This window comes from Panthera onca, chromosome B1, assembly GCF_046562875.1.
Source record: "Panthera onca isolate mPanOnc1 chromosome B1, mPanOnc1 haplotype 2, whole genome shotgun sequence".
NCBI classification, from domain to species: domain Eukaryota; kingdom Metazoa; phylum Chordata; class Mammalia; order Carnivora; family Felidae; genus Panthera; species Panthera onca.
Window position 1 is genome coordinate 87,941,333 of NC_138342.1, and position 27,941 is coordinate 87,969,273.

Consider the following 27,941-nt stretch of genomic DNA (forward strand, 5'->3'; position numbering starts at 1 on the left):
TGGTATGAAAAGGAGAAAAGCCAGAGGCAGAACAACATGTTGAGGAGACAACAGGGCATGAAGTGGAGCTAGGCCAGTGAGTCTGAGGCAGAGGGCTCGGTCGGGGATGCATGGAGAAGAGCCAGGAAGCTGGTAAATGGAGCCAAGTGACCTGATGGGAAATCCAGCACAGTGTGGGTACAAAGGAATGGAGAGGGAAAAGCAACATTTAGATGATCTTCATCAACAAAGACAGGAGAAGGGAGGTTCAATATGATTCCAAGGGTTTGAGTCGGGGGCTAGGAGAATGTTAATTCCACTGTTGAAGGCCCCGGGAAGATAAGAGTACAGTTCCGGACCAGAGGGGTTGAAGGAATTTGAGGAGACATCCAACAGAGACCCCAGACGACAGACCTGGGCTTCTTTTGTAGATTTGGGTGTCATCACCAGAGGGATGAGAATTGAAACTAAGGGGCCTGAGATTCAGAGAGTTTAGGCCCTCCAAAATATTAAGTTACAGGAAAGAGCTTTCATAAATGTAAACACGTACACAGGACTAGTAAGAGGACACAGGTTGGCTAAAGAAAGGTTCCGCCAGCAACTTGCAAAAAGATAATATGGTGTGAAAATGAGAATAATATCTATACAAATCTATTAACTTACTAAATTTAAAAATTCTACATTAACCCATAGAAATAAAGCTAATAAAATGGTTGGGTTCCTTTGGAACCCAGAAATTAGTATAGTCAAAACTCACTGCTTCTAAATTTCTGCTATGAAATTAAACAAAATCTTCTTTTCATACCAATAAATATCCCAAATAATTCAAAAATTTCAGTTTATTTACATATTGTATATCTCAAAAGAAGTTGGGAAAAAAAATGAAGTTTTAACAGGAAGTCAGTGAATTCTCATAGCTCTGCTGGTCTCTAGCATTTGGGGAGAGGGAGTCGTGGAGTCCTTGGAGATTGGAATCTTGATGACAGAACTTCAAATGTTCCAGTCACTTGCCAAGGAAGTGCCATACTTGCTCTGTGTCTGAAATGGTGGAAGGGGGTGTCAGGGAAGGGGTAAACAGCAAGGGAGAGAGGGAGAGATGGAGGGAAGAGAAATTTCAGTTACACCTTGAGGAAGTATTTAGGCAGATAAAAACAATCATGAGCTTGCTATGACACACTTCCCTATTTAAAGTTACTCCGCTTTAAATCCCAAGTTCTCTCATTTGGCTCAAGCCTTATATAAAACTGGGCTAAACACTCCGGAGCCTTTCCATTTTATTTCCTACATTTTTCTGGATCATTTTAGTCTCTACTGAATAACACAGAAGTTAGTGCCCTAGCGTCAGCATGAAAGGTCTAGGGAAAAAACCCTGTATGGTAAAATTTGACTGCTTGTCAAATATCCAAAAAATGGAATAGTATTGCAGAGAAACAATCTGTTAGTTTCCCATATAAGGAATATAGCTTGCTTTCCCATGAAATGTCTATGGATTTGTTCTTTTCTAAACACCGTAGAACTTGACAGAGTAAACAGTTCTCATTTTTCCTCCAACTTTGCAAGCTGAATGCTCTTCTAATGTTTTATATTAAAACAAAGGGCCAAAAATTTTGCAAAGTTTCAAAGACAAATGATATGTGTCTATGCTTGTATTTTGAAATTTTTACTACAGAACATTTTTACTTGTTTCTCAAAACAGCTTCAAATAATGGCAACAAAAAATAAAGTTATTTTCCATCCTACGATAAACTGTGATTTTAAGATATTTATTTAAAATGAATGATTCATTAAAGTGACAAGATAATTTAAAAAATCTTCCAAATTCAGATTACCTGGAGTCTCATTAAATTTATCAGAATTACCTGAAAATTTTCAGTACTTCACCAAAAGTCACTAACATAATCAAACTACTGTCTAGCCTAAAAGCAGTAAATGTGCTCCTTCTCATTTTTTGAAATTACAAAATAAATGATTTCATTTGAAAATTTTAGTGACTATTTAAAAAGTTATTTTACTTGGTTTATATAACTTTCATTAATCTATTGTGCTTTTTTGTCTGGTTTCCACCACTATAAACACATCTAGCTCAAGAACCAAAATACACCATACCTTCTTCATTACTTTCCTTATTCGGTGACGAGGACACCTGAAAGATAAAGACAGAGATGAATCCCTGTTATGAATATTTAGATGTGGAAACTACACCCAGAACATTTGTTTTGTTTTGTATTTTTATGGAACTAGACAACAAAGTTTACAAGCAACGGTTCTCTAACCTGAAAAAAGGAAGTACTTCTCTTTGCCTTTAATTATCACTGCTTCTTCTTTTGGATAAACAAACCACAGACTCAGAGTCAAACAGAAAAAGCATGCTTGAAAATATTTCTCTCATTAACCCATGGGAACTACTGAGAATGTGAAGAGAAGAGAGAGAGGTTTCCTTTCAGTTGTTTCTTTGGCCGAGGACTAGGGGACACAAACCCAACACACACATTCATGGATACGTGAGGCACACACACACACATTGTGGAATTCATTTAGCTGTCTTCCAGAGCATTTAAATTAATTTTTCTGTTCATTTCCATGACTGGGCCAAGATTTTTAGAACAGATGCAGTATAATCTGTGATAGACAAGTTTGAAAGAAAAGCTTTTCTGAGATACCAGATTTTTTTCATAATTAAGAACAATACATTTTTTAGTTTTTTTTTTTTCTTTCATCTTGTTTTATTGAGAGATTCCCTCATCCACACAGAGGAATGCACAAAGCCCAAGGATAAACATCTATGCAGTCACCACCCAAGTCGAGAAATGGAATAGGCCAGGCCCTTCCCCAGTCATAACCTCTTTTCCCCTAGGGATAATCACTACCCAAATTTTGTAACACATTTCAGATTTCAAATTTAACAATCAACTTCTAATTCTAGTTCTCTGAATTTGCTCATCCTAAGTAGGAAAGATCTGCCTCTAACACTTGAGGTCTGGGGCAAAGGTACAAATGGAAGACCACATACCACACATGGTAATACTTAAAAGTTATAAATCAAGCTAACAAAATGATAAATTGAACATAAAGTATGTTCCATTCTATTATCTTGATAAATATACTTTTGTGATGACTTGGAAGCCTTGCTTGGCATTCTAGACACCTCAGAGACTGCCTGAACATAGCCGAGTAAGGAAGAGAGGCACAGGGCCCTCAGCCCACCCCACTTCTCTTCTTTCCTCAGGCTCCAGTCTGTATTGAGGGCCTCATTTGTGCAAGGGCAGAAACTCCAGGCCACAAACCTACACACTCCCTTCCTCCAAACAGCCACCCACTGGCCCCTGCAGAAATGATGCAAGCAAATGATTCACACAGGAATGAGCACAGAGCTGGGGAAATGCCCACAGAGGCTGTAGTAACAGGCTTGTAGCAACCTGGGCAAAGAATTCCAGGGTCTTGAGTAGCTAGAGGGTGGTATGGAATGGGCCGCTTGGCTCCTGGTGAATGCACAACTATGGTCCCCTGGTCTTGTGGGGAGGGATGTAACTGGATGAAGGCCAAAGCAGGACCCTCTACAAAGCAGAATGCAAAGTAGGGCTCTCCTTGCTTAGGTATAAGGGTACTATTAAGATCAAGTCAGTAAGGAAGAAAAACTTAAATTTCAGCAATATTAAAATAGTCCCTGTAATGATTAATGTGTTACCTTGGAGGGTGTTTTTAGCTGAGATTAACATTTAAATTGGTAAACTCTCAGTGAAGCAGACTGCCCTCTGTAATGTGGGTGGGCCTCAACTAATCAGTTGAAGTTATGAAAAGAACAAAAAGACCAGCCTACCAAGCAAGAGGAAATTTTCCAGCGAACTGCCTTTGGACTTCCCCTGCATCACTGGCTCCCCTCTTGTCTCCAGCTTGCTGGCCTACTCAGATTTTGGACTTGTTAAGCCTCCATACTCACTTTTTACATATATCTACATATCCTATTGTTTCTTTGGAGAACCTTAATATATTCTCCTGAATCATAAATGGTTTCAAGTTATTTTTCCCTCTACTCTTTACGAAAAAGGCCAATCAAATATGCTTTATTTTCGGTCACAGAAAAATCAGGTAACAATGTAAATAAATAAAGAAGACCTCTGTATAATGTCATGTAAAACCTCCTTGAGATTTCCAAGTACTTCAAAAAAACAAAAATTCTATTCGCCTTCCTAGCACAGAGAAAATGCTTAATCATGGTTGGTTTTGAGGATGATAGAACTTATGTAAAAATTGGGTATGAAAGCACCACCACAGTAATAAAAATTATACTGAGAGTAGGCCCTTGGGATTTGATGGCTGTTTTACTACACAGATTATAAAACAGAGTAACCTGTTTATTTCTTGGAAATTGGTATGCTCAATCAACAGTGCAGGACATCTATCACAAAGTTTGTTGGAAAGTTAGCTGTTTAGATTTCCTGTTTAGAATGGGCAGCTGTTTCTTGCTGGAGCTGCCAAACATTTCAGGGGAAGAAAACGTATGGTATACATACGTACATCAGAGACATGGAGAGTTTGGTTCCAAACCACTGCAATAAAGCAAATACTGCAATGAAGTGAGTCAAATGAATTTTTTGATTTCCTACTACATAAGAAAGTATGTTTGCACTATAGTCTATTAAAATACAGTGTGCAATAGCATATCTAAAATAACAATGTACATACCTTAATTTAAAAATTACTGAGAAAAAATGCTAACTATCACCTAGGCTTTCAGCGAGTCAGTCTTTTTGTTGGTGGAAGGACCTGCCCTCACGTTACTGGCTGCTGACTGATCATGGTGGTGGTTGCCACAGGTTTGGGTGGCTGTAGCAATTTTTAAAACTAAGACAACAACGAAGTTTGCCACATTGATTGACTCCTCCGTTCATGAACAAGTTCTCTGTAGCATGTGATGCTGTTTGATAGCATATTACCTACAGTAGAACTTCTTTCAAAACAGGAGTCAGTATTCTCAAACCCTGCCCCTGGCTTTATCAACTGAATATATGTAATATTCTAAATCCTTTATTGTCATTTCAACCATCTTTAAAGCATCTTCAGCAGGAACAGATTCCATTCCAAGAAAACACTTTCTTGGCTCATCCATAAAAAGCAACTCATCCATTCAACTTTTATCATGAGATTGTAGCAATTCAGTCACATCTTCAAACTCCACTTATAATTCTAGCTCTCTTGCTATTTCTACCACATCTGTAGTTACTTCCTCCACTGAAGTCTTGAGCCCTCAAAGTCATCCATGAGGGTTGGAATCGACTTCTTCCAAATTATGACTTCTTCCTATGAATCATAATGTATTTAATGATGTCTAGAATGGTGAATCCTTTCCAGGTTTTCAATTTACTTTGCCCAGATCCGTCAGAGGAACCACTTATCTATGGCAGCTACAGCCTTACGAAATTTTTTTTTTAAGTTTTATTTTTATTTTGAGAGAGAGACAGCCTGAGTGGAGGAGGGGCAGAAAGACAGAATCCCAAGCAGGTCCCGGGCTGCCAGTGCAGAGCCAGATGTGGGGCTCAAACTCATGAAACTGTGAAATCATGACCCAAGCCGAAACCAAGAGTCGGACACTTAACTGACTGAGCCACCCAGGTCCCGTGAAATGTATTTCTTAAATGTTAAGGCTTGAAAGTCGAAATTACTCCTTTGATCCATGCACTGCAGAGTGCATGTTGTGTCAGCAGACACAAAAACAACATGAATCTCACTGTATAGCTCTGTTGGCACTCTTGGGGGACCAGGTGCATTGTCAATGAGTGATAATATTTTGAAAAGTCTTTTTCTAAACAGTAGGTCTCAACAGTGGGCTAAAATATTCAGCAAACCATATTGTACACAGACGTGCTGTCATTCAGGCTTTGTTGTCCCATTTACAGAACACAGACAGAGTAGATTTAGCCTAATTCTTAAGGGCCGAAGGATGTGGGGGATGGCAATAAAGTCACCAGCTCCATTAGCCTATTCTTTGAAACTCTGAAAGCCAGGCACTGACTTCTCTTCTTTGGCTCTGACAGTTTTAGATGGCAGCACCTTCCAAAAGAAGGCTGTTTAATCCACACTGAAAATCCGTTGTTTAATGTAGCCACTCTCATATTTTAGCTAGACTTTCTGGGTAACATGTTGCAGCTGCCTTTACCTTTAACTTCTGTGTTATGGAGAGGCTTCTTTCCTAAAACCTCATGAAGCCACCCCCGCTAGCTTCCAACTTTTTTTCTGCAGCTTCCTCAGCTCTGAATTTACAAAATTCAGAAAAGTTAGGGCCTTGCCCTGGATCACGCTTTAGCTTAAGGGAATGTTGTGGCTGGTTTGATCTTCTATCCAGACCCCTCAAACTTTCTGTTTCATCAATAAGGCTGTTTTGCTTTATCATTTGGTTGTTCACGGGAGTAGCCTTCAAGAACTTTTCCTTTGTGCTCGCAATTAGGGTAATTTTATGAAGCAAGAGGCCTACCTTTCGGCCTGTCTTGGCTTTCAACATGTGCATTCTCCATGAAGCTTTATCGTTTTTAACTTCTGATTTAAAATGGAAGATGTGCGACTCTTCCTTTCACTGGAACACCTGGAGGCCACTGTAGGGTTATTAATTGGCCTAATTTCAATATTGTGTTTCAGGCAATAGAAAAGCCTCTCTATGGGCCAGATGGGAACAGCCAGACAGTGGAACAGTCAGAACGCAGATAACATTTATCCATTAAGTTCACCATTTCATATGAGTGTGGTTTGTGGCACCCCAAAACAATTACAAGAGTAATATCAGAGTTCACTAATCACAGATCACCATAACAAATGTAATAATAAAAAAGTCTGAAATATTGCGAGAATTACCAAAATATGACACAGACACAAAGTGAGCAAATGCTTTTAGAAAAACGGCACCAATACACTTGCTCAACACAGTGACCACAAACCTCAATATGAGTACGATGTAGTATCTGTGAAGCACAATAAAGTGAACTGCAATAAAAGGAGGTATGCCTGTACAAAATAGAACACTTGGGCAACTCCTCATTAGCCTCAGGAAAGAAATGGACAAACTACTCTAGCAGAAACATCATCCCATTTTATTTTAAAAATAATTTCTGGAATGTTCTTATAACTTCATTCTTTTTAAAAGATCATTTCTACTTTTAAGTAATCTCCACACCCAACATGTGTGTGATCTCCTTCGAAATCACAAACCCAAGATCAAGAGCCGCATGCTCTACCGACTGAGCCAGCCAGGTGCCCTCTTATTTCTTCATTCTTAAAATATATTTCTTGGTCCGTAAAAATATTCAGTATGCACAAAGCTTTGTATAAAAGAAAACAATCATCACAAGTCTAGAACTCAGAGATAAGAACTATTATAGTTTCAAGGTCATTTTTTTAACCTTTTTCCATGTTAACTCATGCCAAAAGAGAGATGGATATTTAAATTTGAAAACAACAAGGGGTGCATGATACACAGCCACTACTATTTCATTCTTCACCTAGTCAATGGCCTCCTGATTCATAAACATGACAACAAACTACACCTTCTTACAGGAAGTGGAGTAACTAAGAGAAGCACCTAAAACTGACCCAATCCCAATTCTGTCAGGTGTCCCCATCACTACATCTTCATGGTTAGAAACATACAAAGGATTTTCAGTTACTTACTGGAAAAATGTGGGCACCCTCTAATAATCCAATACAAATTCTCCACAAAAGAGTATTATTTTATACTCTTATTTCAAAATACTATCTTCTCCCCTTTTCCCACTCCAAAAATACTTCCTCATGAATATTAGTATATTTGATTTCTTTCAAACTAATCTACAGTTTGCATTACCAAAGTATGTCTTTTTCTTTGACCCATCAAAGAAAGCTTACTCTAGCCTCTATCCCTATTCATGCATAAACTATATTTTGAGTTGATACGAACCATTAATAAAACTGCTCTGTACTTAGTGTTTCTCCTTCTAAAAAGGTCCCTACGAGCATCTTTCACTCCAGGTTACATTTGTTCAAACTGACTAACACGATACACTGATTGAAACAATATAAAATTGTGCTTTTACTATATGAGTTGATATTCTTTCACTTTATTATTATAAGGGTTCAAAATTAAAGGGAAAAAAAGTTCCCGGTTTTTCATTCAGGTATAACAGGGTTTTTGGTTGAATTATATTTCCAAAGTTCATAGGGCAGTTGCTCTACATTAATTTTACTTTTATATTCCTTTTCTGATTTTTGCTTTAGAAATCCAGCAAAATATGACCAATTCTTAGTTATCCAGAGACAAAATGTAGAAGTATTTTAAGTCGTGTAAGTTTAATCTACTGCCTCTCCCTTTCAATAATGTATGCAATTGGCTAGAATCTAAGAAAATGGTTGATTTTATTTTAATTTCTCTTGTCCAGGAGCACCTAGGTGGCTCAGTCAGTTGAGCATCCAACCTTGGGATCATGACCTGGGCCGGAATCAAGAGTTGAACACTCAACTGACTGAGCCATCCAAGTGCCCCACTTTTATTTTTTAGAGAGAATATATTTTTAAGTAAAGTAGAAAAATCCCCCTTTTCCTTCTCCTTCCAAGTACTACTCATTGTGCATCCATGAACCATCACCACTGCCATCTCTAAGCTTTGTGTGCTCCAGCTTTACCTGAGACTGCTTTTAGGGGAAACCTGGCCATGTGAAAGCAAAAACAAACACTGCAGCTGCTAAGACTTCTCTGAGAGGCACTCTCTCATCCCAGTTCCAGAAGTTTCTAGTGCCTTCCATCACTCCTATGAGCTAAAGATTCACAGTCTCATGAGATTGGGCCCCTGCAACTGAGCAGGAGTGTGCTTATTCTCCTTGCCCTGAATCCTAGATTCTAAGAATTTTAATCCCCATGGCTACCAGGGTGTAGAGGATCTGAGGCAGGTCTAGGAATTTCTTTAACAAAGAGTGTGGTTCTTTGTCGCCCTACATGTACGGAGTTTGTGTGTGCCACCTCACAAAGTTCTTTTTTTATTCCCCCAGTAAAATGACTAATTTCACCAAATATTTAAAAACCTTACAAATTACCCAATTCAGACATTCCCCAATCCATTTCCTCAGAGAGCAGATTACAAGGAAAGTGCTTAAATAAAAGCATGTGGGAGAATTCTGGGTAAAAATTCCCAGATGGGAAAAGTAGTTAAGTATTAGAATAAGTTGTTATATTGTGGAAACTAATTTCTTCTCTTTCCCTCTCCTCTTCTTCCTGTTTAAGTCTCTGAATATAAGACTAATTCTCACTGAATAATTTATATTAGTCACAATGACTTAACAATACCCAACAATGGAATGGGCTATCCCATGAGGGAGTATAACACTGGAAATACTCAAGAGGCTGGAATAGAAGGGATTTTTCTCTATGTGGTCAATTTAACTCAACAACATTAATGCCAAGTAACAGTAAAATCAACGTTTATTGAATACTGTCTGTTTCACATTTTACCTGGATTATCTCATTCAGTTCTCTACACTAACTCTTGTAAGAAAGATATTATTATTAGCTCCATTTTATAAATAAAGAAACCAGGCATAAACAAGTTAAATAATTTGCTTTAAGTTACAAGTGACAGACCTGGGATTTGGACCTAGACAGCCTGACTCCAGAACAAACCTTTTTTTTTTTTCCTGTTAAAAATTTCCTTGGACTAACTCTGACATGAAACAAACTGTGCATACTATATTTATAGCATGTAGTTCTGACACATGTACACACTCATAAAGTCATTATCACAATCAAGATAATAAATATATTCACCATCATCCCCAATTTCTTCCTGTCCCTGTAAGAGAAATTGTAAAATCTTTCCTTCCTGGCTCTCTCCCAAACTCTCCAACCAATGATGTTTTGTGTCATCATACATTAGCATTTACATTTCCTAAAATTGTATATAAATGGTATGATATAATATATATATGTATGTCTGCCTTTTTTCACTCAACATTTTTTTGAAACTCAGCCATGTTATAGCACAGATCAAATATTCATTTCTTTTTATTGCTGAGCAGTATTCCCATGCTTAACATACACTCTGAATATACCACAATTCATCCATCCATTCATCTGTTGATCGACATTTGGGCTGTTTCCAGTTTTTGTCTATTACAAATAAAGCTGATATAAACATTTGTGTATAAGTGTTTTTGTATGGACATATACTTCCATTTCTCTTGGGTAAATATCTAAAAGTGGAATGGCTAGATCATATGGTAGGTAGATATTTAACTTCTCAAGAAAATGCCAAACTGTTTTCCACAGTGGTTGTATCATTTTTCATTCCAACCAGCAGACTATGGAAGTACCTCCACATTCATGTCAACAACTGGGATGGCCAATCTCTTAAATTTTTAGCTATTCTAAAAAGTGTGCATAAGCATGTCACTGTGGTTTTTAATTTGCATTTTCTTAATGATTAGTCAAGTTAAGCATCATCTCATGTGTTTTCAGTATGTCTTCTTTGGTAAAGTGACCATTTGCACATTTCCTTTGGAGGTGAGGGGATGGTTTATTTTCTTATTAATGAATTGTGAGAGTTCTTTATTCTAATACAAGTCCCTTTATCAGGTATATGATTTTCAAATATTTTCTTATACTATGTGGCTTCTTTTCATTCTCTTAAGAGTATTTTTTACAGAACAGAAAACTTTAATTTTGGTGAAATCTAATTTACCATTTTAAAAAATAGGTTATGCTTTTAGTGCCATATCTAAAAAACTTTGCCTAACTACCCAAGATCAAAATAGGTTTATAGTTTTAGGTTTTAAATTTTGGTCTAGGATACATTTTAGACAATTATCATATAAAGTGCAAGGTATGGACTGAAGTGAGGTTTCTTTGGTACCCTATGGAATAACCAACTGTTCAAGTCCTACTTATTTAAAAGATTATCATTTTGAAAATCAGTTGTGCACATACATGTAGGTCTATTTCTGTATTTAATTCCATTCATTTCTTTGTCTAGTTTTACCCCATTACTCAGCTCTCTTGATTATTGTAGTTTTATAAAATATCTTGAAAAAAGGGCGGGCTCAGAATGAATGAACTCATTCTAACAAGTTTAATCAACAAGATCTATGTTGATAGAATATTCAGGATCAGTTGATTAGGTGATATTTTAGGATAAATTAACTGCTTTGGTGAATGGATAGTTTTAAAATACAAAAAAGAAAAAAAATGGATTAAACTTTTGAGTGATTAACAGAACTGTTGCAGGAAGTATATACTTGTGAATATGTATTGAGCACAATTTAATGTAGTAGCGTTGAGACCGAAAAAGGAAAAAAAAAAAAAAAAAATGACCATTAAGTAGTCACTTGACAATATGTACAGATCAGTTAGAAAAAATATTGTCATTATTACCAAGAAAAAATAAAAGCCAACAACCTGATGAGTATTATGTGGAAGCATTTGAAAAACAACTTGGAAAATATCTACAGCAGTCGTTTGCCATGCTTAGGGCAGAGATCTTAAGGGTAGTGGCTCTGAGGAAGATGAGAATAGAAATGATCAGAAGAATTATGGGATGTTGTTTATGAATATAGATGTTTGAATGTATTACAATCATGAAAGGCCAAGCTGTGTCAGAATGAGGATGTTGTGCAGATCTCATTGCACTGGGGATCTTCAGAGGCAGAGAGCACTGCCCTCTTACTGGGTGTCCAGGCCACAACGTGGGTCTCTGACCCACGTCCTGTCACAGTTCAACCACAAGACCATCCAGTTGTGTGTTTTGGAATATTGTGTCAAGCATTTTTTAACATTTATGTGACTTTACGGCCAAAAAAGAAGGAAGAGGCATCCAACTTGTAAAGGAAGATGAGGTGAATGTCTCTGTAGAATGTTCAATAAAATCTACCTGAAAGCTACTAGAATAAGTGACTTTAGCAAGTTTGTTACAGGATACAAGATCACTATACAACAAACTATTATATTTGTATATGCTGGCAATACACAATTGGAAACAAAATAAATACATTGTTTATAATGGCATCAAAAATATGAAACACTTAGGGAAAACACTGGAAAAAATATGTGAAGAACCTGTGACCTATAAAGCATTGCCAACAGAAATCGGAGAACTAAATAAATGGAAAGATATAGGTTGGAAGATGCAACATTGTTGTGTCAGTTCTCCTCAAATTTTGATCTATAAATTCAGTGCAACATCAAATTCTAATACACTTTTTTTTACAAATTAATAAACTCATATATATATAAATACCAGAGACCTTGAATAAACAACCTTATGAAGAAGAAAGTTGGAATAGTAATTTCCTTTTTTCCTTACCAGTTCAACTATTGATCTCGCTTCCTCTTGAGTACAATGGAAAGGGCTGTCGCATATCTGCACGTTTGTGCTGGTGAGGAAAAGACAATGTTATTATCAATCAGGATAAAAAATGAGCAATTACCAAACAAGAAAACCAACTGCAAATATCCCACACTGGCTGTGTAACTCCAGTTATTTATTTCCAGCCAGTGATAAAGGACCTGAATGAATATAAACTGAGATGTTTGTACATTCTTTCAGGCAGAGTTATAAATATAGTGCTCCCAGCACCGCACATTCCAGAATATGTTTTTCGTTTAAATAGTACACAGATCTAAATAATCTCCTTGAATATAAAAGACTATACATCACAACTACACTTTACGTTTTGTGAGGAAAAGAAACTTGACCCATGAAATGATGACTATAAGGAAGAATTTTCCTTTGAGGTGATAAACACTGTTACTGGCTACTGAACGATGCTATGGAATCTCTTTCTCAGACAGGTGAGGAAGGCTAAGCTAAGAGTCATGACAGGAAAGCACATGATACGAAAACTTGGTTTTCGTACAGGGAGGGAAGGTCAGCGGGGCATAAGACAAGGAAAAGCTCTATGAAATCAAAGCCTTCCCACACAACAGGGAATGCATGCTATCTCCACAAGCATGCTGCCCATTGTGTATTTCCTACTTCCTAGATGAAAGCAAAGGCATCATTCCTCTCAAACATATTAAGACTGATTTTTTAAAATTTCATCAAAGAAATCAGATTAAAATGGATATAGAAAGAAGCAGTAGAGAAGGGAGTTAAAGCCAAAGGAAAAAGTAATTAGCAGATCCCTAAAGAAGAGGAAACACATACACACACTTGTCCCCCAAGTGGACCTAAGAGATATATATTATCGGATACATTTTTATAATGGCTTTGTGAAAAATACATTGGGATATATATGATAAAAAGATCTGCCTAGTTATTTATTTATATAATGTCTGTAATCAGACATTGGGTACATAGCAATTACAGGTAAGTGGTTGTTCTCTTTTCTATCCAGACTCAAAATGTGGGATTTATTTTCATTCTTGGCATGAATAAAATTTGATGCAAGTTTGCATTATCTTTAAGGCTATTTTTTATTCTGTTCTCCACAGCCCATATTTAAGTAAGCTAAAAAATGAAAAAGGGAAGGTGTTATAAGTCAGATATTTCCCTAAAGAATGTCAAAACTAAATTTAAAAGAACAAGGCAAAAAATTAGACACTGTGAAGCCTTAAGTGCTAGTCCTCTGAAGGAAGCATGGTGTATTCTAAACATGCTATATACGATGTTTTTAACGTTAGAACTAAGCCAAAGTAAAACGTACCTTTGGAAATTCTGAAAAATGATGGTAACAGAACAGGGGAGACTTCTCTAAATAGGGCTGCCAGAAAAAATACAGAATCCCCAATTAAATTTGAATTTCAGATAACATCAAACTATTTTTTAGTATGTCTCAAATATTGCATGAGACATTTATATTAAAAAGATGTATTGCTCTGAAATTTAGATTTAACTGGGTGTCTGGTATTTTATGTTAAATTTGATAACCTACTTCTAAAGAAACCCTCTAACTCTTAAATAAAGAGAACAAACTGAAGGCTGCTGGAGGGGTACTGAGTGGAGGGAAGGGCTAGATGGGTCATGGGCATTAAGGAGAGCACTTGCTGGGATGAGCACTGAGTGTTGTAAGTGATGAGTCACTAAAGTCTACTGCTGAAATCATGACTACACTATATGTTAACTGACTTGGATTTAAATAAAACTGAATCTAGAAAAATACAAAAATAAATAAAGTAACCCTCCACTCAACAAAGCAAATCATCAACAGAAACGGCAAAAACAGACAATATTAAAGCCAACTCTGTAAGTTTTTAAAATTTTGAATAACTTTCTAAATATCTCTCATACAGTATCTTGACAAGTAACCAACGGAGCTGAGGAAAGCCAAGAGGCTCTGCCATTTTCGCCTTGGGCAAATGATTAGTATGACTGTTCAATAATGAAATGGAAGGTATACAAACAGACTTGAGAGATTCGTACGAGACAACATAAAGATGAGAGACCATAAACCCTCTTGTTACTATTTCTCCAACAGGCTCTTAGAGTAGCATTTGGTTAGCTAAAAATAGTGCCAACTTCCTCACCAACATTCTCTTAGTTAAAAAAGTATATAATCTGGGTTGTAATAGATGTCCCCCAGGATTTAAAATACTTTGAATGTTTGAAGGCATGTTATCAAGAAACATTTTTATTTTTATTTCCTCTAAATTGGCCCCTATATAAAAAGAGTTAACACTGATTCATATTTATTGATTGATTCAAAGAATTTTTTTTATACTATGTGTTAGGGACATTTCTAGATGCTGGGGATACAGTATTGAACCAAAGAGCTCCCGTGGAGGTTAGAATATTAAGGGTTCTTTTTAGCCTTAAAACTATGAATGTGGCCTGCAAGAGAAGCAGTGTAACCACTTGAAGGATGACTAAGCTAGAGGTATCTATTACAAATGAGATTTAAAATAATGACTGAGAAAAATGTGCTGCTTTCCTTTTTACAGTAAGATACTAAGTATTTTGTTGTAAATTTACACAAATTGTATAGCCTGTACGCAATCTTGCTGACCAAAACAAGCAGACATGACATTAGAAGAAAAGATCAGCAATACCAAAAATGCTGTGGATGACAAATCAAACTGCATTTAAAAATAATAAAAAGGTGTACTGATACGTAATCGCGCAAAATAACTGATTACATAAAAAGATACAGAAACAGAAAATTACCTGCACATAATAAGAAGACATATAAAGATGAAATTTACAAGGCCAGAGATATGGAACTTTTTAGTAAAGAGAAAATGATTTTCTTCAAGGCAGACAAAGGCACACACTCATGAGAATCCCCAAAGACAGTGTCCAGGATACAGATCTGTCAAGGCCTTTCATTTTCAAGCAAAGTAGTCAAGAAAAAAAAGAGAAAATTTAATTTAAAGAGATAAGAATGACAATGATTTTGAACCACAACCTCCAGAGTCTATAGAAGAAAACTGACATTGAAGTAAATCTATATACAAAACTATATATATAGCTACCCATATATAGATCAGGTACACCTTCCTCTAGAAAAGTAAAATGAAACAATTTTAAGACCTAAACAATTTGGAAGAACAAATCTATATAAATATTATTTAGGTTTATATGTTATTTATATATATATAAATACATATTTATAAATAATATATATTTATATATTATTTTTATATACTTATATATAATATATATTTATATAAATTATATATATAATATATTTATATAAATTATATATATATAATATATATTTATATAAATTATATATATATTCATATTCATTCATTCATATATAAATATATATATATATATATATATATTCATTCATTCAGTAAGCATGTTTAAATCACCAGTGGCAAGTCCTGACACTAAGTGCCATGATACAAACTCAATTTACAGCATAAAAAGATAATAACACACTCCAGGTGCTACACAGAGGTGTGTACAGCAGTGATGTGAGGGTACAGGTAATCTTGCCCAAAACAAATAACAACTCTTTGTAGAGGTAGCATCTAAACTGCTCCTTGAAGAATGAGCAGGCATTCATGGAGGAAAAACAGGAGACGGGAGGAAACAGAACATGAGGCTGGAAAAGTAGGTCTAGACATATTAATACATAGAAGAGTAGGATTGGATTCTATGATCAAAGGGAGCCACGAGAAGTTTTTGAGCAAAAAATGACAATCACATTTGTATCTTTCAAATATAATTCTGACAGTACCACAAAGATTTTATTAAACAAGAAAGGAGTTGCAATATAAAACAACTGAGTAAATAAATGACAAGTAACTGAATCAAGTAAGTGAAACTGAATTAATTATTAAATTAAAAACTAAATTTAAAAAACCCAGATGCTCTAGAAGAGCATCTGAGAATCAGTCAAAATTTGAAAAATTTAGATGGGTCAGAATAGATAATGGTTAATGAAAAAAAATAAACTGGCAAAATGAATAGTACATTTCTGATTTCTTAAAAATAAGGTAAATAAGCCACGGCTGAAGAAAGAGCAAGAGGGGCTGAAGAGTAAAACTCAAATGGCAAAAACCTTTATTTCTCCTGCAACACACTGGAAAGTGACTTTAGGGGAGAGCAGAAATAATGAACTTCTCTGTGTTAAAAGAATGTGTAGCTTTCAGAGTAAATATTAAGCAATGGGAAAAAAAACCCCAAAATAACAACCAAACCTCTTGTGAAGAAGAGGATTACTCAGAGTATCAATTATAGAATTTAATAAATGCAGGGATCTTGGAAGCAGAAGAGTAGCACTAGATTTGAAAACAACAAACATCTGTTGGTTTTAAAATATTAGTCAACAATTTGCTCCAAGACGTATTCACTGAGTGGCTAGCACATGTCAGGCATTAGGAATAGAAAGATGAATAAGGTATCCTTCTTCATGTGCTTTTGAGGAAGCTACGTGCTAGAGGAGGAGACAAATTAATAAACCACGCAGTTAAGAACTGGTAAGCGTAATAACAAAAGGACACAGGGAAGCAAGGAATGCACAGTATAATGGCAGCTTGGCTACGAGGGAAAGCTTCCCAGAGAAAGTGAAGTCAAAACTAAATCTTAAAAAGATGAGGAAGTTAGCTAGTTCAAGAAATGAGAAGATAATCATGGCAAAGGTAACAGCATGAGGAATGGCCTAGAGGTCAACCAGAGCATGGTGTCTGTGGAGTGACAAGTGGTTCTAAGTTGTTGGAACATGAAAGTAAGAGGCAAGAAGTGATAGAAAATGAGGCCAGACAGAGAGCAGGGACCAAATCCTAGACTAGGCCTTGTTTGCTCTTCTATGAGAAGTTGAGACTTTATGCTTTTTAAGCAGAGAGGCTTATCAGAAGCACCTAGGTAGGGAGATTTAAAACATTCAGATTCTTAGACACTACTCATCAGAGACCCTAATTTACTAGGTTTAAAGGAGATGAATGCATCTGAATTTTCCAAGTTTTCCTAGTTAATTATTACGCACTATATAGTGACAGAAATGCTGGGATAACAAAATGTGGGCCTACACTCAACTGAGTAGGGAAAATAGGCTGAAAAAGACAGGGGGAGCTTGCTAATCAGTAACAGTGTACATTTTAAGGAATTAAGAGGAAGAAGCAACTCATTAAGACAGGACATAAAAGCTACTATGAATACATTTTTACAATCAAGTGGTGATAAAAATAAGAAAAAAAATGGCCAAAATAAATTAAAATTTGAAGATTTTAACTTTAAATTACCTACATGAATAAAATTTATACCCAGAAATGTACACCCTGAACATTTTTAAGCTAAAAGAAGATTTATTTTGTTGTATTCTCTGAAAAGACAGAAGTAGAATATAGCTGGCAAGAACATTAAGCCTGGTATCTGGCTTAAATGATGGCTCTCCCACTCAGCGTGACCTTAGATCACTTAATCTCTACGTGGTTTCAATCTCATCATGTATAAAATGGAGACAATGATACACATCTTACAGGATCCTTGTATTAGGTAACACATACTAAACACTTCGAACTTGCAAAATAGTACAAAGTTCAATAAATGTCAACTCCTGTTGTTAACGTAATCCTTATCATCACCTAGGAGGCTACAGCAAAATGACTCCAGAGAGTAGAAATAAAATTACCCTCAGAGAAAAGGTAATTAGTCTCAGCACAGAAGGAATGACATCAAGCTACAGAAAAACTAACCAGAGGTAATCTCTACCTGTGTAGCTGAGGAACCTGGAAAACACACAGGCCCTTAAAGGACTGCAAAAACTTTTCCAAAAGTACCATGAGGAAGAAGATGAAAGCAAACAGTGAGCAAATACTTCTTTGGACAGTGAGAGACCCTTTTTACAGGAGCTCACCACATGAATGTCTGACTTAGAATATCATAAAGAATAGCTCAGTCTACTAATTACTAGGATAGTCACGACTAGAAGACATTCACTTATACCCAGTTTTGTTAATAAATTGTACTACTTAAATCAGAAATAATCACTTGATTTTAAGACTCTGCTAAAAAAAAAGGAGTGGTCTGCCTAAGTGGTTAAGAAGAAAGAAAGGAGAAAATCAAGGAGTTGACAATGTTACTCGAGCTTACAAAGAAACACAACCTGAAGGTTAATGCCTAAGCATTTGTGTCATAGGCAAGATGAGTCTCTTGATGACATAGATAAAATATATCTTGAGACTAATTCTTTACTCCATGTGATTACTGTATTCTAATGATTTCTTTAATGTCTCTCTTGATTCCCAGACTTCATGCTCCGAAAGGGCAGAGACTCTATTTATTGTAGTCACAGTAATAGTCCTGGAACCAGCACACTCCCTGGTCGCAGATCTTCAAATCAGTGTTTGTTGAGTGAATGGCTTCCCAATTTCTCCTGATTTGGAGAAGGGGACAGTGGAGTTGGGTACTCTACAGAATGACACGTGTGTTTGCTTTCTGTAGTTAGGCTTGCCAAAAGTCAGTTGTTTTTGTTTCTAAACCTGTTTATAAGAGCTGTCTTTATTACTATTTCATAATTTAAGCAGTAATTATGCTTACTGAAAAAGAGGATGTGGAAAGAGAACTGATTCTATGAATACTATGCAGGCCCTAAAAACTAGTAAGGCTAAAAAGCCTCAATAAAGGTGACTCACTATAATAACTTGGTGTCAAAGTAGATGTGGGTAAGAAAACTGTAAAAAGGTTAGAAAAAAGAACCTTAAAAACCTATGAAGGTTTTTAACTGTAAGGAGTTTAAGAATTAGAGGATCTTATCTTGGTTTTCTATTCTATATTACACTAGATTATATATATAATCTATATGGAACTTACATAGAAAAGGTCTTCGCCCTATATCCAAAGATGAGTGAGTACACATTTAAATGTTTTAAAATAAAATGTTTGAGTTACATCTGTTACTGTTGTTTGATTCCCTGTAATCAATCAGCTAGTGACCCAGATCATGATGGATAAAAAGGCTTTGTACTATTTCATCAAGAAATGATGTGGTGTTTACACATAAACAACCATGTCTGCACATTGAAAAATTGCTATTTATTCCCTCTTTGCACATATCACAATGTATTATAATTAAATGCCTGTTTACTCAACAATATCCCCCACTAAACTATAAATCTTTTGGGAAAAGGGGCCATGTCAATTCCCAGTTTCATGGTGTCCACCCAGCACTTGGTAATGCTTTCGATATTGGTGTTTCATGAGTATTCTTTAAATGAAAAAAAATTGTAATTCTCTTTTTAAAAAAATCAAATTGAATAGCATTATATGGATGTTTAGTATCAATTAATAATAAAATAACATTACATAGAAAAGACAAATCCTTACCAATTTATAGCCCCTCCATCACACTTCTTCATAAGCAATGCTTTCCAACATTCATGAGTAGATTTAATAACTTCAAGAGCAAAGGCCTAATTCCAAACCAAAAACAGATATAAAGATCACATCACCATACTAACATGGAACTATTATCACTATGACAGCTAATTTCTAAGAACGTGAGCTCTGGAGTCAAGCAAACCTGAATATAAATACTGGCATCCTTATTCACCAGCTGTGTGACTTTTGAGCAAGTTACTTAATTTCACTAAGTCTTAACTTCTTCATTTATAAATGGAAGGTAATAGAGATATTGTAATTTAGGGTTGGCAAACTAGGGCTTATGGGCCAAATTTAGCTCACGAAAACACCATTTTTATAAATGAAGGTTTTTTTTTTTTTTAATGTTTACTTTACTTCTGAGACAGAGAAGGAGGGAGGGAAGGAGGGAGGGAGAAAGAGAGAAAGAGAGAGAGAGAGAGCATGCGCGAGTGAGCGAGTGCGGGGAGGGTCAGAGAGAGAGGGAGACACAGAATCGGAAACAGGCTCCAGGCTCCGAGCCATCAGCCCAGAGCCTGACGCGGGGCTCGAACTCACGGACCGCGAGATCGTGACCTGGCTGAAGTCGGACGCTTAACCGACTGCGCCACCCAGGCGCCCCTGTAAATGAAGTTTTATTGAACACAATCATTCATCTGTGTGTGGTTTAAGACTGCCTTAGCACCACAATGGCAGAGGTTAAGAACTTGTGACAAAGACCATATGGCCTACAAAGTCAAGATGCCACACCTAATCCAAAAGGCCTAGCTATTGAAAGGATAAATAAGTTGTATGCAAAGTGCTTAGTCTAGTCCCTTGCTTATAAGGTAACCATACACCTATTAACTTCATCATCATCAAAACTATAGTCTAACTGCATAAACATGTTCTAAAGAACATCCACTGTCTAGAGGTGGTAAACCTCCTTAACATTTTCAATTATTTTTTTCTTAGTATAAACTTAAATGGTGTCCGAAAATGCAAAACCAATGAAACACACACACCTCTTGCTAGATATCTATCTAGCAAGACCATCTAAAGGAACACTTGTTCTGTTATTCCAAAGCAGCAAATTCTTTTGATTTTTTTCTCCTTGCTATTTTTTCTTAAGGAGAGTCCTTAGATATTAACTAATTTTACTAGCTATTTTCTCCTTCAATTACAACTAAACATATTACAGTAAGAAATGAAGAAATTAAAGAATCTTTGGAACCAAGATGTAATAATAATGAGAAATCTTCTGAAAAAGAAAAAAAAAGTTTTCTCAGGTCTACTGTCATGTGACATGAAGGAGAATGGCTAAATGAGGTGATATGGGGAGTCCCCTTTAACATATGGTACAAAAAAGCCAATTTGTTGTCAGGATAACACAAGGAAAAGATTTTTAACCAAATCATTCGAGTAATTATGATTATTTAGAATCACTTTTCCAGCACTTGCTTAAAGGAGTCAGCAGGAAAAATCTAGATAGCACAGGAGTCACCTTTTCAAACATGTTAAGGAGATGCAACTTAATTTTCCTGAGTTAGGCACTACATTTTAAACAGAAGTGGTAAAAAGCAATGCCTAAAAATGATTATTTTCTGAAACCAGGTTTATAAATAATCTAGTCTTCATTCAGAAAAGAATTAACATTTATCAAAATCAGGCAAAAAAACAAAAACAAACAAAATAAAAACCACCCAAACCATACTCTGAGGCAATAAGGAGCCATAAAAAGTTCAAATTATAACATATTATGACATATTTTTAGAGGAAAAAGACAAAAATTAATTTATCTTATAAATCTTAAATATTTATTTTTAAGAGTATTTAATTGAAAATAATAGTTTTATATCTACATTTAATAAGTCTTAGACAAAGCCCTCAAGATGTTAAGGGTTCTTTCGACGTGCCTTTTAAAAAATACTAGGTTATGGGGCGCCTGGGTGGCGCAGTCGGTTGAGCGTCCGACTTCAGCCAGGTCACGATCTCGCGGTCCGGTCCGTGAGTTCGAGCCCCGCATCAGGCTCTGGGCTGATGGCTCGGAGCCTGGAGCCTGTTTCCGATTCTGTGTCTCCCTCTCTCTCTGCCCCTCCCCCGTTCATGCTCTGTCTCTCTCTGTCCCAAAAATAAATAAAAAAAAAAAAAACGTTGAAAAAAAAAAATACTAGGTTAAGCAATAAATTCTTATATAACAAGATATTTATTATAATTTGTAAGTTTCCATTAACATGGCTTACCTTACTTGCAAAACATGTTTTACTTATTAGTATCCACTTAACTGTTGGTGTGTACTGTGTGTAATTTATATGGTGGTAAAAACTTTATTTTTTAAAAATTTTTTTTAATGTTCTTTATTTATTTTATTTATTTATGCTCATGAGACAGAGCATGAGCAGCGGAGGGGCAGAGAGAGGGAGAGTCACAGAATCTGAAGCAGGCTCCAGGCTCTGAGCTGTCAGCACAAAGCCCGACGTGGGGCTCAAACTCACGGAGTGTGAGATCATGACCGGAGCTGAAGTCGGATGCTCAACCGACTGAGCCACCCAGGTGCCCCAATGGTGGTAAAAACTTTAAAAAAAATATATTCCATGCCTTAGACTTAACATCCTTAGCCTATTTTCTCCATTTGTATCACATGAGAGACACTTCATGGTAACTTTGTGGTACTCCAACAGAAAAATTCTATTACAGTAGGATAATTTAAGTGCTTTCTTAACTGTTAAACAGCTTAAGTCAGTCATGGTAGAATGAACACTTAGAAGAGAAGCCTCTTGGGATTTACATTAATGGTAAGTTAACTTTCTCCTCTCCACAATAGTAAATGGAAGGTGGTTTTGTCATACGTAATATGCAGACTGAGACTGATCATGGAAACCCTTCATTTTCTGAGATGAAGGAGATATCAACAGATAAAGAGATGAATCCAGATATTTATCAAGACTTACTGCTTCACTTAGAGACCTCCTGAAAAAAATCCTTTAAAATAAATTTGACAAAATAATGTCCTTAAGTATTCGAGTCAGTATAAAGCATTATCATGTTATATACAAATATTCACATAAGAAACCCCCAAAGGTGAAAGAAGTATTGTACAAGTATCACAAGGCATATTTTAAAATAAAGATTATCATCTTCACCTTGTTTCTGAATTCTCCATTAAAAGCAAACTGGTTTTCTGGTTTTCCTTCTGGCACCTTATAAAATCTGAGCCAATTAAGCGTAGCTTCCAAGTAACCTGGTTTGTACTTCTTAACATCATCAATATCTGCAAGTGAAGAAACAAAATACTTTGTTAAAAACTGAAATTCATTCCTATTAGTGGTAGAGCACTGGACTGAGGGAGTCCACCTTTGTTGCTAGCTAGCAGTATAATCATCATGTATCAAACCGCCTCTGGACTTGAGGGTTTCTTTCATATGTAAAACACTACTCCTTCATTCTACAAACATTTCTTAAGACCTCCAGATGCTATGTTAGGTACAGGGTATAAGCAGATGAAGACAACAAAGTTATTTTCCTCAAGGAGCTCAGAGATTCCAATTAAAGGAAACAGACAACAAATAGCAATGAAGTGAGATTAAGTGAGATATACTTAAGGATTGACGTCATTCTGTGAGCAATGGAGAGTTTAGAGTAAGGTAAGTTACATCAGGATCTGTGTTTTAGAAATATTAAGCTAAAGGAATACGGAAGATAAAGAGAGGGCAGTCCCCAGAAGAAAACATACTAAAGTCATATGAGAAGGGTTTCTCACACACACACACACACACACACACACACACACACACACACACCAAATACTGAGTTTTGTTTTGTTTTTTTGAGAGAGCGCAAGCGGGGGAGAAGGGCAGAGGGAGGAGAGAATCTTCAGTAGGTTCCACACTTAGAGTGGAGCCCAACGTGGGGCTCAGTCTCACAAAAGTGAGATCATAACCTGAGCCAAAATAAAGAGGCAGACCCTTAACCAACTGAGCCCCCAGATGCTCCAGTAAGTTTCCCATTATGTGTCAGGCATTGTTCTAAGCAGTGAAATATAACAGTAAACAGAAATAAGCCCTTTCTCTCACAGTTTATACAATAGGAAGAAACAGACAACAAATAAAGAATATACAAAGGTAAGTGGTGAAAAGTCTGATGAAAAATAAAGTAGAATATGAAAGAGAATGCAAACAGGGCAATTTTAAACAAAGTGATATCTAGATGGTTCAGTTTTTACATTCATTTTCTATAATGATTTTCAGAATTTATTTTTAGTTCTACTGAAAACAGCTTAAAAATTGGAATGATAAGAAAAGATTAACATGGGCCCTGCACAAGGATGTGACACAAATTCGTGAAGCATTCTATATTTAAAAAACAAACAAACAAACTTAACCATCACATTCTGAGCATATTTAGTATATTCATTTAAATATAACTGGAAACAGTACCATATTAATAACAGACTCCTCCCCAAAAGAGGTCTCCAAGAAATGTATCCGTTCCAATAAATACCAATTCAAAAAATATGGGAAATAACTAAATGAAAGAAGTCTTTACTCACCACCAGACTGTGACTTACGGGAAACAATATAAAATGACATGGTAGCACTCGAGAAATTAGAAAGGTATAACTAAAAGTAGAAGATGACACCATGCATTCGGATAATTTAAAGATCACTTGGTTTCAGACTAGCTCATCCAACCTTGTGGGAATCCCCAACCACTAGGCATGATAGGGAAAAGTAAGCATTTTGCAGGCATGAGGTAGACAGGACGCCTGCCTTTTGCCTGTTCTGAAAAGGTTTGGTAAGAGTTACATATGCCTCCAGAAGCCAGATGTTTTGCTTAAGTGAAGTAAGTGTGGTAAGGCATGTAAAAATGGCAGAAACCATGGCAAACAAAAGACTGCGTATATTGCCTAAGGCATTCAAATTTAAAATTTTATAACACGTCAATGGGCCACACATCTATCTAGGGTAATTCTGCGACAAACAGCAGAAATATTGTAACTAAGGGAACAAATAATCACTTGAAACTGAACACAGGGCACACCTGCTCTATTAATCACAGTAAATACATATTTATTAAGTGGTGTAAGATGTTTAGGATAATGAAGTCTAAAGATTAAGATATTTTTAGTAGTATACATTGTATCCTGAGTCATAGAGTTCTTTGTCATGCCCAAAATAGAACACTCAATACTTATTTCACCTAATGCACATTGATTCCTCTTTAAATTCTGACTTTCTACTTATCTAATTAAAAGTGCTTCTTTCTAAAGTGAGCTTTCTATTGATCATTTTCCTACATTCTATATTTTTGCAAAATCTCTCCTAAATTAACTACTACTACTGAGTTCTTCCAATGCATTGTCTTCTTAAAGGGAAAGGAAATCTTTTAGTTCACTGAAGGTGAATAACCAGAAATGTAATTTAATCAATGTCCAAAATAAATCATTTTCTATTACTTAAATTTGATTTATGACTTTATCATTGTACCTTACCAAATCTGCCATTCTCTGTCCCAATGCATAGACTTTTTTGTTTTTTTTTTTTTTTTTAAGGTAAATGTTTTTAATTCAGTGACTTTAAAGGAAAAGCTTAAGGAGAAGCCAGTATCTATCTTGGCTTAGGTGGCTTTCTCTTCAGATATTATGAAGCGAACTTGGTAAAGACACCAATAACAAAAACCCCAACAATTTAATAACGCCCAATAAAACTCTGCAGACATAAGCGAAATGTTTCTATTCTCAATTAGAACCTGGAATAAAAGCTGTATTCTCTCTCTCTCTCTCTCTCTCTCTCTCTCTCACACACACACACACACACACACACAAATCAAAATGAGCAACATTCAGAAAATCTATCAACAGCAAATACCTCAAGCCAAAAATCTTATATCAATACCAATAGTCAATTCAATTACTCTTCTGAAAATATGAAAAATTACACCTATAATCTAGAAACTGATTTACAGTCTATAAAAAACTCAGTTGTTTTTTATAAAACTGAGAAGAGTAAGTATATTCATATTAAACATAAGAAAACTACAACTAAGAAAATGTACAAGATTTCCCAAAATTTATCCAACACATTCATGGTAGAATTAATATTATAAATACAAGTCTTCCATGAATTCTTTTCTTCTATACTGTACAGCTATATTGTCACTGGTTTTATTTATATTAAAAGAAAAGGAAGCAAACCCTGAGAAACTTAACAACAGAAAACAAACTGAGGGTTGTTGGAGGGGAGATGAGTGGGAGATGGGCTAAATGGGTGATGGATATTTTTTTTTTAATTTTTTAACATTTATTCATTTTTGAGAGACAAAGTGCAAACAGAAGAGGGTCGGAGAGAGAGGGAGACACAGAATCTGAAGCAGGCTCCAGGCTCCAAGCTGTCAGCAAAGAGCCCGATGCGGGGCTTGAACGCACAAACCACGAGATCATGACCTGAGCAGAAGTCGGAAGCCTAACCGACTGAGCCACCCAGGCACCCCTGGGTGATGGATATTAAGGGGGACACTTGTGATGAGTACTTCGTGTTATATGTAAGTGATGAATCACTAAATTCAATTCCTGAAACCAATTTTACCATATATGTTAACTAGACTCTAAATAAAAATTTGAAATGTATCAAATAAGTAAATAAATGAATGAATGAATGAATGAAAGTGTAGATGTATTTTTTAGTTTTCTTTTTTTTTAATTTTTTTAATGTTTATTTATTTTTGAGAGAGAGACGGCAGGGAGGGGGGAGGGAAGGACAGAGAGACATGGAGACACAGAATTGGAAGCAAGCTCCAGGCTCTGAGCTGTTGCACAGAGCCCTATGCAGGTCTCCAACCCACAAACCGTGAGATCATGACCTGAGCCAAAGTCGGAGGCTCAACTGACTGAGCCACCCAGGTGCTCCTTTAGTTTTCCTTTATTGTGGTAAAATATACATAAGGTAAAACTTGCCGTTTAATGTACAATTCAGTGGCATTAAGTACATCCACAATATTGTATAACCATTACTATTCTCCATTTCCAGATTCCATTTTCATTAGATATATATTTTTTAGAATATATATTAAGAAAAGGAATTCTCTAGTAATGATTTATACCCATTCTTGTAATTAACTTCTTATGGAAGTTTCTACTATAGTTATACAATGCATTTTCTTTTAATATTTATTTATTTGAGCGAGAGAGCACATGCACGCAGGTGCACGTGAGTGGGGGAGGGGCAGAGAGCAAGAATCCCTGATAGCGAGAAGCCCTACACCAGGCCTGAAGTCAGGAACCTGAGTTCATGACGTAAGTCAAAACCAAGAAGAGTCAAACACTTAACCAACAGAGCCACCCAGGTGCCCCACAGTGTATTTTCAAGATGAACTAACCCAACAATAAAATCAGAATAATCTAAAAGAGTTCTATTATATAGTCAATTAATTTATTTCAGTTTGTTTTTAACTACAAATCAAGCTCTTTTAAAAAACAGATCTACCGTATCAACTCCCTGAATGATTAACAAAGACTTTCCACTTCCGTAAAATATTTTAACTGCTGTCCATAGTGGTCTGTATGTTGAGTCTGGCAGAAAACTCTGGAAAGAAGTCCACACTTTGCTTCTACCAGTTAAGTTTTAGCTTTATCATGAATCAGGTATGTTTATTCCCAAAGCACTTATGCCAACCGTATCGGTGGTTGTAATTATGAGATTTATAAAATATTATATAAGGCAATGATTTTACCAGTATAAAAAAATTATTTCTATAAAACTGACTTCAATGTTTTGAAAGAATTCAATAAAACAGTTTGCTAAACATATCTGCTGTCAAATTAGGCCTGAGTAAAAAAAAATAGTTAAAGATGAGGAAAAAAAACCATACAAATCTACAATTATGCATGTAGATTGCTCTGCATAGTGAGGAAAGAGGATTTTAGATATGAAAGGTCAGGGACAGCCTCTGATAAAACTTTAGTAAATTGTTATTTTTTTAATGTTTGTTTACTTATTTTGAGAGAGAGAGAGAGAGAGAACACAAGCAGGGACAGAGGCAGAGAGAGAGGGAGAGAAAACCCCAACCAGGCTCCATGCTCACTGTGGAGCCCAATGCAGGGCTCGATCTCACAACTGTGAGATCATGACCTGAGCGCAAATCAAGAGAAGGATGCTTAACTGATTGAGCCACCCAGGCACCCCAAGTTTTAGTAAATTCTGGGATGAAGTGTGGGAGCAACTCATTCAAATATTTA

The 27,941-nt window shown here is 36.0% G+C and overlaps 1 protein-coding gene and 1 non-coding gene across 2 annotated transcripts in view; one reads left to right on the top strand and one right to left on the bottom strand.

Annotated features, from left to right (window-relative positions):
- Positions 1-800: 800 nt before the first annotated feature.
- PPA2 (inorganic pyrophosphatase 2) overlaps positions 801-27,941 on the bottom strand; it is an 88,210-nt gene continuing 61,069 nt past the window's right edge. The window contains exons 8-12 of the mRNA XM_060654507.3: positions 22,852-22,979; positions 19,697-19,782; positions 12,287-12,356; positions 2,086-2,122; positions 801-1,017 (exon numbers count right to left, since the gene is read on the bottom strand). Of these exons, the coding sequence (XP_060510490.1) occupies positions 983-1,017; positions 2,086-2,122; positions 12,287-12,356; positions 19,697-19,782; positions 22,852-22,979 (356 nt within the window). The 3' untranslated portion in view covers positions 801-982. The remainder of the gene's footprint in view (positions 1,018-2,085; positions 2,123-12,286; positions 12,357-19,696; positions 19,783-22,851; positions 22,980-27,941) is intronic.
- LOC132693442 (U6 spliceosomal RNA) lies at positions 23,964-24,067 on the top strand. The gene has a single exon (XR_009616824.1). It is a non-coding gene; the product is annotated as a U6 spliceosomal RNA (small nuclear RNA).